We start from the raw sequence: 10,814 nt of genomic DNA on the forward strand, positions 1-10,814 counted from the left end.
GACACTCATTTATGTTTCGTATACATCTTATACTGGGCAAGTCACATGCTCTCACCCTCAAGGCAAGGCAATGTCAAACCTCCTCTAAACCAATCTTGGCAAGAAAACCCCATGAGAGATTCGCCTTAGGGTTGCCATAAGTTGGAAATGACTTGAAGGCATACAACAACAAAAACATACACCTTATATACATAACCTGAAGGTAATTTTGTACACAACATTTTAAACAATTTTGTGAATGAAACAAAGTTTGTGTACACTGAACAATCAGAAAGCAAAAGTGTCACTATCTCAACCACCTATGTGGATGATTTTGGATTTTGGAATTCTGGGTAAGAAACTCAACTTATACTGGACTATTTCCAAACATGCCCCGCACCCTGACCTTCAAGTAAGAAAAAAAAAGAGTCCCCACTGTAGTTAAAGACAGTCAAATCAAAGTGGAAAAAATTGATCAAGGCATGCCTCTATTCAGGCAAAATGGTAATACAATCAAGAGTAAATAAGATTTAGAATGAAAAAGCAAAGATGGGGGGGGGGATTCCCTCCACACCATGATTCACTTTCACTGCTGTCTAAACATAAACACTGGATGCCAATATGATATAATTTTAATTTATTTAATTTATTATTTAGCTCTCTCAGATATGTTACCTACATAACTTCAACGAAGAATGTTGTACAGGAATTATGGAACCCAACTTGTCACTGGCACACAAAAAATCCACAAGAATAGACCCGGAGGACACATCTTTCATGATCCACATTGCCTTATTTCCATTCTGCATAACACAGGCTAGAAACGGAGCCAGTACATAGCACTGCGGATACGGTTGTAATCCGGAAGTTGTTCAACAGGACCTGAGAAAGAGAAGGTAGGCGGTCGTTTGAAAGACTGTAAAGAAACATCTGGCATCATCTTAGTCTCACTCCACTATAATGCTCTCTAAAACTATTAAGGTCTTATATCATTATAGGAGTTATACAGACGGCTTACTGGACTACTATGAATGCATGTAAGACCAACTGTAACAATATGCCTCTGTTCCCTACTTCTCAACAGTCTAAATCCACAGTCTAATAACAGGGCAAAATCCAAGTCTGAATGGTTTCAGACAAGATGGTGTTTGGGGGGATTTTGTAGATTCCCCATCTTGTCTGGAAACCCCACCTTCTTGAAAGAGCTTGGCTTTGAAGGCTCAGCCTCATTCTTAATGATTGCAGGGTGTGAAGGGGGAATCACCAACTACTTTAAGTAGTCGAGCTGTTCAGGCAGGTTTTCTGAAGGAAATATTTTCTTGGCCAACAGACAAAGACGGCAATAGTATTGTTACAGAAAGCCATTATATCTGTAGCACTGCTGCAATAGGATTATAAGAGTGGCATGCCACCTTATTCCACTTCAGCAATCAGCCCCAACTCCAGTTCATAGTCAATGAGTAATTTTGCACAGCCAACCTGAAGCAGCTTACACAGAGCTGAGGCAAAGAAAAGTCAAAACAGACAAGAGGCCTCATGAAAACCTCCAGGGAAGCCAAGAAGGTGTTTAATGAAGCTATTTCCTTCCATCTGCTACCCTCTCACCTTCCAATTAGCAGATGCTTACCCAAGACATAACAACTTACCTACAGCTGCAACAGCTGGACATTTGTCATAAAGATATTTACTACACACTTCTCGAACAGTTTTGGCATTAACCTCCTGGAAGAAGTGCAAGAGAAAAACAGGCTTATATTTCAATATAAGTCATAAAGCTAGAAGCTTTAATTTGCCTGCTGCCTGCAAAGGATGCATCTAATTGGTACCAAAACTGGTATTACTTGGTTCAGAGCCTTTTAAAGCCACTACCAGCATCTACAATATTTCTCTCCAGAAACTAAGGACAGCTTCATTTGTTACCATTATTTCCCCAGCTACTGCCCAAGAAGTATTTTTGTAGCTCAGTTTATGAATGTGTGACACTTCAAGGAATAAATCACTCCCCCCCCCCAAAAAAAAAGTTTTCGCATGTTGCAATATGGGCTCTGAATCTGTAGAAAGTGGACACATTCAGAGGCTTGAACTTGAGGTTTTTTAAACATAGTGTGCTGATGAGAAAATGATTATATTTGCAAGTATATAAACTGAGTATTTAATTTCAGTTATTAATGTTATAATGTTTTAGTTATAATGTTAACAATGCAAAAGCCACAATTGCCAATATAGACATTATATCCCCAAACCTGTCTGTTCCATAAATCAATATTATAGTGGATCCTTGGTATCTGCTAGAGTTTGCTTCAAGGATCCCCTGTGGATAACAAGATCTGTGGGTACTCAAGTCCCATTAAATACAATGGCATAGTGAAATGGTGTCTCTTATATAAAATGGCAAAATCAAGGCTTGCTTTTTGGACTTTATATATATGGTATGTAAATATTTTCAAGTGATGGATGGTGGAATCTGTGGATAAAGAATCCACGGATGCAAAGGGACAACAATACTTACAGAAATTCTGGCATCCCATTCTGCCAGTGATATCCGTCGCCCATAGTTCAGCAGCTGACTTCCAATATTCTCACATACAGGAGTAGTACCTGAAAAATATGAGTTCATTAACTGGAGCTGGCTACAGGAAAGACACAACTCCCTTGTTGCAACAGCTCCATTGGCTGCCAGTTGGTTTCTGGGCACAATTCAAGGTGCTGGTTTTGACCTATAAAGTCTTGTACGGCTTGGGTCCACTAGTGTTGACATCTTCCGGAGAGAGTATTGTCTCCATCTCACCACCCTCCCAGGCTTGTTTGGTGGGAACAAGAGACAGCACCTTCTCAGTAGCTGCTCCCAGGCTCTGGAACTCCCTTCCTGGACAGGCCAGGATGGTCCCATCCCTGCTCTCCATTTGGGGGGAGATAAAAACATTTTTGCGCCATCAAGCTTTTCCAAACTAACAAAGGTTGGGCTTTAAAAGCTGTTTAGATTTTGAGCTTTGTATACATTTTTAAACACATTTTACATTTTAATGCATAGCTGTTTTAATATTTAAAATTGTTTTTTAAATTTTATATTTATACATTTTAATGCTTTTGTATTGTTTTAAAAATGTATTGTTTTAATGCTGCCTTGAGTCCCTATAATGGGGAGAAAGATGGAATATAAGTAAATAATAATAATAATAATAATAATAATTGTAATTGTAATAGTTACTGTAGAAATCTTAAGCAGCATTTTCTGACACCAATCATCTTCTAAAATTGTGCAGATGCAAATCAACTGATAAACATTTAACAGACTCCTGTAGGAATGAGTTCCTTTGGTACTTCATTCAAGAAAGTGACAACAAAGCCTTGATTTCACTTTCAGAATTCAGCTTAAATGAATACAGCTTTTTGGCTTTATTTTTCTGATTTATATATATTTCAGGAGGGCCACTCTGGTAGGGCTATTTTAACAGTGTACAAACTTGCAAACTAGGCCACTAAAGCATCTTAGGTTCTCTCTGCTTGGTATACTGATAATTCACATTGCTTAGAGCAATGTGGCTTAAAGTAAAGCAGTATGCCTTAAAGTAAGCCTTATTTAATGGGAAAAATGGAGTGCTTATTGAGATGAGGCATATATTTTTATATCTACTAAGGATTTTATACCACTTATATATCACCAGTAAGAACTGTAAATCTCTAGACCCATTACAGTGCTGCAATGTTTATTTAATTAGCAAGTGAGATAAATGAATTAAAAACAAGGTGCCCCTGAGGAATTGGACATATTTTTTAAAGAAGTGTTAATATAAACTATTTTAAAAATTGAAGATACCAAGTACTATCTTAGGAGGCAGTTTTCTTACAGAAGACATTGCACTCTTCTAAGATATTTGCTACAATATATAGGTGCATCACCTAAAGATTACATACAATTCTGAGTTCAGAAGTACAGTACTGTTTTTATTCATATACAAAGTCAATAGATTGATTACTCCCAATGAGGTTTCTTTATATTGGACAGCTGTACTTATTTTCCAGGACACAAATAATGAGTCTCATCCAGAAATCCCCAAAGCTTATAAATTGATAATGACAAGAAGTATGAGAAACAGCACTAAAGATATAAAAGGGATGCAGCAAGCTTTGCTTCCAAAAAACCACCATATTATCTGCAGGGTGGCAAATTTAAACATCAAAGTCACCTGTTTAGTGAGTGGCAGAAATCAGTACACCAATAGGACAAGCGTACTGTTCTAAGATGGTGCAGACAAAGACTGAGAAAGCAGCACGTTATCAGTGCAGGACAAAAATTTGTGCTCCCAGGCATTTGTAAAGACCACATTGTTCCTAAAGAGAGAGTGTGTGTGTGTGTGTGTGTGTGTGTGTGTGTGGTGGTGGTGGGGGGGGGGTGTATCAGGAGAAACAGCACTCTTACTGCAATTCTCACAAGGGGCAATACTTAAAAATCTTCTTAGAATATGCCAAGTATAAGTTGCCTAACAAAGGAGACATACCATCCAGTTGAGCCACCAAGGAATTTCGAAGGGTGTTTTTGGCTCTCTTCACATCACTGTCTGTCACACTGGTGCAGAGGCTCATCCTATACAGGAAGCAGAATGTTGTGTAGAAATCTTAAACAAATATCAACTGCCTTTACATGACACTGAGTTATTTTCCTTTCCAATGGTCTCAAAATTAGATACCATGGTGGCTGGTAGACAATATATATAACACATTCTTCTCAAACATTTTTTTTCCTTTTTATTGTCAAAGGATGCAATCAACAATCCATCTCTGGCATAGACTACATGCCAACTACTGTATCTAGAGAGATTACCAGATTATTTATAAATAAATAAATAAATAAATGTTTTATTTTTATCCCGCTTTTCTGTGACGAGACAATCAAAGCGGCTCACAACATATTAAAATATCCACATTCACACCATAATGTCCCAAATCCCCCTCTTAAAACAGGATTAAACATGTTACAATTAAAATATCTATTAAAAACACAATAAAAATATAACGAGGACAGAGCGGTGGGCTGATACATGATGTGAGGGGCAGTCATTCTATGGCCGGGCACTTTTATTCAAGAAAGGCCTGCTGGAAGAGATCCATCTTGGCAATTTGACGGATCTTGTCTGGCAGGCCGTTCCATAGTTTGGGAGCAATTGCAGAGAAGGCCCTCTGGGAGGTAGCAGTTAGTCTGGTTTTTAAAGGCTGCAATAGATTCCACCCAGAGGACCTGAGTGTGCAGGGCGGATTATATGGGAGCAGGCAATCCCTCAAATAGGTTGGGCCTAAGCCATGTAGAGCTTTAAAGGTTATAACCAACACCTTGTACTGTGCCTGGAAACTAAAGGGCAGTCAGTGAAGAGATTTTAGGACAGGTGTTATTCGGTCACTCCTAGTTTTTCCAGTGATCAGCCTGGCTGCCATATTTTGCACTAGTTGAAGTTTCCAGATTAGGCACAAGGGGATCCCATGTAGAGCGCATTACAGAAATCAAGTCGTGAAGTTACCAGTGAATGTACAACAGTTTCTAGGTTCTTTACTTCCAGGAATTGTCGCAGCTGATGTATCAGCCGGAGCTTATAACAGGCGCACCTGATTGTCGCATTCACTTGGTTCATCATGTGAAGTGACAGATCTAGGAGCACCCCCAGACTGCGAACACAGTCCTTTGTGGAGAGCGTGACCCCATCTAGGACTGCAGGTTGCAACCCTATACCTGGTTTGGGGGCCCCTACTGTAAGTACCTCCGTTTTGTCTGGATTCAGCTTGAGTTTGTTTTTCCTCATCCAGCCCATTACCACTTCAAGACACTGATTGAGGGGAGAAATGCCATCTGTTGTTATAGCTGCTGATCGGGACATGGAGAAATATGTTTGGGTGTCATCAGCGTACTGATAACACCCTGCCCCATGTCTGCGAATGATTTCCCCCAGCGGCTTCATATAAATGTTGAATAGCATCGGGGACAGTATGGCGCCTTGAGGGATGCCATATTTAAGTTCCGTTTTCGAGGAGTGACCATCCCCGAGCATCACCCTCTGGAATCTACCTGAGAGGAAGGACCGGAACCACTGGAGTGCTGTGCCACTGATTCCTAACTCTCCCAGGCGTTCCAAGTGGATGTCATGATCTATTGTGCCGAAGGCTGCTGAGACGTCTAGAAGCGCCAACAAGGTCACGCTTCCTCTATCAATGCCTAGACGAAGATCGTCAGCCAGAGCGACCACGGCAGTCTCCACCCCATATCCTGTCCTGAAGCTGGTTTGAAATGGGTCTAGATAATCGGTTTCATCCAAGATGACTTGGAGTTGAAGGGCGACAGCCCTCTCGATCACCTTGCTCAAAAATGGAAGATGGGATACAGGCCTGTAGTTCTTCATATCCAGGGGGTCCAGGGAAGGTTTTTTCAGGAGCGGTCTAACAACCGCCTCCTTTAAGCAAGTTGGAACACAACCTTCCCTAAGGGATGCATTGATGACATCTCTAAGAAATGCCATCAAGGCATCACCTCCCTGGACGGCCAGCCATGATGGGCAGGGATCGAGGGGACATGTCGTCTTCTTCACATTTCCAAGGATCTTGTCCACTCATCGGTATTCACAAACACAAACCGATCCAGTTTAACCTCAATAATGGGTTTACTGGACACCTCATCAGTCAATTCTGCTGCAACCCTGGCATCCAGGTCGGCTCTTATCTGAGAGATTTTATCTATGAAGTAGTTGTTAAAAACATCACAGAGGGCCGTTGTCGGGTTAAGTAAAGGGTTCTGTACAGGTGGAACCTGTGTCAGTTCCCTTACCACCCTAAACAGCTCTGCTGGACGGGACTCCATGGACACAATACGTGCAGAGGAGAAAGATGTAATCTTATATTAAAGTACTATTATATACTATACTATTAAAATTCCATTAGATCTGATACCATGTGAGCCTGTGAACTGGATTTCCCAGTGATTTTAAGCATTTCATTTAAGTGAGTACAAAAGTGATGCAAAGATGAATGGCAAATTACTCCTTGCTGAAATTCCAAGATGAAAAAGCAAGGAAATACAGATTAAGCAAAGAATAATGTTATTCGGTTGTGTTTAGTTTCAAAGTCTAGGGATGTTTCTAGTCAACAGAACAGTGATCTCACTACCCATAGTCTCTAGAAAGTTACAGGAAAACAAAACTGGCATAGACAACAGTGATACTTTTTAAGCCTTCTACAGTGTTGTCTAAACCAGTAATTTATAAAACTAGTCACATGTACTGATTCTCCTGCCACAAGGTGCAGTTGAAAAGTAAATGAAACTCACCATTCACCCTGGGCAAAATGCAACGTATCTTCAATATGCAAGCCATCAGAAACAAAATAGAAACCAAAAAGCCCAGTGTCGGAGTAACAAGTATTGAAGGCTCGGAAACTCTGGCATATCTGTGTCTCGGCAGCAATTGCAGCCAGCTTGCTAGATTGATTCTGTAAATATATAATTATGAAACATTATGGCTAATTACTCTATAGCTATCTTAGTTACTTTGGGTCCCTGTAGTCATCTACCACAAAGCATGATACATTCTTAAGACTATAGTCATGTTGTTGATCAACATAAAACATGTTTTGTTCTTATTTCTAGCCAAATTCTCCAGGTGTATGAGGACAGCATAAACAGCTGTGGCCAAGATCCTACAAGCTCCACTGGTTTAACTATGATGGTGGCAGGAAGATGAAAACACCAAAATGGAGCAGCAGCAATGGAGAAAAGATGGCACCCCCTTCTATGCTGCCCTAGCTCTGAGGAAGAACAGGTGGCTAGGAGCTTAAAACCTCCTTCTCCTGCTACCATCACCACTTCCTTCTCCCTGAAGGACAGAGTAGAATCATCACAAAACACTTTATGTTGTGTGCCCTGGTAGGCCTCATTTGTGTCAAGAAGCCAAAATTCTTTGGCATCTGCCACAACTTTGTGCATACCTAAACTAGCCAAAATGTTTCCAAACTAACTTACTCAGTAAGTAGATCAAGCATGGTGGTATATGTCACATCTAATAAACTGGTCAATGCCACTGAACACCAATGGAGTACAGTGTTCTCTTTGTTCTAGTGGACTTGGGATCTACATCCCTTGACTATCTGTGGGAGGCGAACGGATGGACACGCAACCGCACACCCCATGGGGGTGCGCCTCCATTCAGGCCAATAGGGATTGAAAATGCACAATTTTTTTGTTTTCGCCAGAGATGGGGGGTCTCGAACGGATCCCTCATGAAAACAGAGCGATGACTATAATTCATATTTTACAAATACTTTGGGTTCCTTTATTGGCACATATAATCAAGACATACTGCACTCCACAGCTTCAGGCTCTTCTAAGGGTTTGTTTGCGTGCATTTGTGTTTTCAAGTCACATGCTGACTTTTGGCAATGCCATGAATTTCATAGGGTTTTCTTAGGCAAGGAATAATCAGAAGTGGTTTGCTATATTCTTTCTCTGAAATACAGCCTACAACACCTGACATTCCTTACACTGATAAAATAATGAGAAATGAATATTCCAGTTTTAAGTCTTACCTTACCACCACCAAAGGTAACATCGTAGCTCCCAATCACTGCATTAGCTACCAGAAGGGGAATATTATCTGGATTAGCCCAACCTGGCCCCTCCACAGCAATAGCAACATGAGCCATTGGCAAAGCATCATCTCTGACTCGGATCTTTAAAAAAAAATAGAAGCAGAATACATTCAGACCTTTTCTGTAGAAATAAAGCTTTTTTCTGTTTGTCTATTAAAATAAGTTTTTAACCAGTCCACACTCTAAAATATATTTAAAATATTATTCCATGTTCTTCCCCTTCTAACTCTAATAGCTTTCTATCTGCAAGAATTAACCATTCTTTAATCCAATTTAGACAGTTTGCTTCATAGTATATTTTAATATTTGGGACCGCCAAACCTCCACTTTCTTTTGTATCTTGCATGACCATAAGCTTAACTCTGGGTTTTTTCCCTTCCCATATGAAGCACATAAGACCTCTTTGCCATGTCATCAAAATTTTGTCCAGGATTCTAATGGGTATTGTCTGGAAAAGAAAAAGGAGTTTTGGTAGGGGGCTCATTTTAAAGGCTGAGATTCTACCCAAGATAGATAAATGTAATTTATGCCATTTAGCAAAAGCCTCCTTTATCTTCTTCCACAACTTCCTATAACTATTATCGTATCATTCATTTGTCCTGTCTGTCATTACCACACCTAGGTATCTTACCTGTTTCTTTATTTGGATTCCAGAATATTTTTGTAGGAGGTTTTTCTCCAGCGACTTCATATTTTTAGTAATAATAGCCGACTTATCATAATTAACTTTACAACCACTAATTCTGCCAAAGTCTGCCAATAAATCCATCAGTCTATCTATATTTTCAAGTGGGTTTTCTATATTTATAAAGAGGTCATCTGCATAAGCTTTTAATTTATAATTATATTTTTTAATTTTGACTCCTCTTAGCTGCTCATCAGCCTTGATGCGTTCCTCTTTTAATTACAAAAGGAGCTGTCTTTTCTCCATTTATAAAAATTCTGGCCGACTGATTTTTATAAACATTTTCTATTCTTTTTAGGAAATTGAGTCCAACTTTCATCATCTCTAATATCTTCAACATCGAATCCCACCTAACCAAGTCAAAGACCTTTTGAAGATCTAGGAAGAAAAGACTCGCTTGTTTTTCATTATGCTTGTTATAGTATTCCTGAATATTTAACACATATTGTATATTATCTCTGAGCTGTCTGTTTGGAAGAAATCCTTTCTGATCTTCACTAATGATATCTTTCAGACACATTTTCAGTCTATTAGCTAGTATGGAAGCATGTTTTATAATCTGCATTTAATAGTGAGATCAGCCTGTAATTAGATGGGTCATCTTCTTCTTTACTCTCTTTCAAAATTAGTGTAATATTGGCCTCTTTCCATGATTCTGGTATTCTATTAATGAGAGCTTGTCTAAATATCTGTTGAAGAGGAAGACTCAGTTCTTCTTTAAATATCTTGTAAAAGATTGCAGGGAGGCCGTCTGGACCTGGTGCCTTATTACTTTTACTTCCATCGATCGCCTTTTGAATTTCCACTATAGATATTTCCCTTTCTAAAGATTTAACTTGGTTGGGGTCAAAATTAATCATTATATCTTTATCTAACCACTCTATCAAATTTGAAGTTTCCGTTTTGTCTGCCTCATACAGCTGAAATAGTATGGACAAGAGCAAGATGATTTCAATCAAGAGAAGTCAGAACAGAGAACCATGCATGCATGATTCCCTGAATTGCTCCTAATGCTAAAAATGGGTATCATAATTACACATCATACTTTCAAATATATTTAATACCCAGCAGCTTCTTATACTACTTTGTTCAAACAGAGTGTTCATTCTCTGGCAAAAAGTGGCTGTAATATGAAAAAAGAATTCAAAATGAAGGCATAAGAACTATAAATAAAGTCTGAAAAATCTATGTGATTATGATTAAAAACTGCTTAGTGGTATCTATGCTGAATTTCCACGATCAGCATTCTTTTCTCCAAGGAAACAAAGAAAACCGAAACTCTACCTCACTGCCAGTGAAGCGGCATCTTGGAAGAATGGGTATTGCATCATCCTTGTACTCATAAGGAACATTGCTAAAATGCTGCTTGGCAAGGTCCACAAGTTCTTTGTGACCAACCCCTAATAAAGAGAAAAAAAGGAGGGAATATCAATCCAGTCTGATAGGAGACATTAGAATAAATTGTTAGGTAGCAGCAGTAACTGCGCCAGCTGCGTCCCTACCTGGGCCAGGGGGACCTTGAAACGGT

The 10,814-nt window shown here is 39.4% G+C and overlaps 1 protein-coding gene across 1 annotated transcript in view; it reads right to left on the reverse strand.

The window, feature by feature from the left end:
• Positions 1-601: 601 nt before the first annotated feature.
• Positions 602-10,814, reverse strand: part of LOC121923429 (cytochrome b-c1 complex subunit 1, mitochondrial) — a 24,425-nt gene continuing 14,212 nt past the window's right edge. The window contains exons 7-13 of the mRNA XM_042453841.1: positions 10,571-10,686; positions 8,539-8,682; positions 7,286-7,446; positions 4,479-4,564; positions 2,489-2,577; positions 1,626-1,701; positions 602-861 (exon numbers count right to left, since the gene is read on the reverse strand). Coding sequence (XP_042309775.1) covers positions 797-861; positions 1,626-1,701; positions 2,489-2,577; positions 4,479-4,564; positions 7,286-7,446; positions 8,539-8,682; positions 10,571-10,686 — 737 coding nt within the window. The 3' untranslated portion in view covers positions 602-796. The remainder of the gene's footprint in view (positions 862-1,625; positions 1,702-2,488; positions 2,578-4,478; positions 4,565-7,285; positions 7,447-8,538; positions 8,683-10,570; positions 10,687-10,814) is intronic.

Source organism: Sceloporus undulatus, chromosome 2 (assembly GCF_019175285.1).
Source record: "Sceloporus undulatus isolate JIND9_A2432 ecotype Alabama chromosome 2, SceUnd_v1.1, whole genome shotgun sequence".
Lineage (NCBI taxonomy): Eukaryota > Metazoa > Chordata > Lepidosauria > Squamata > Phrynosomatidae > Sceloporus > Sceloporus undulatus.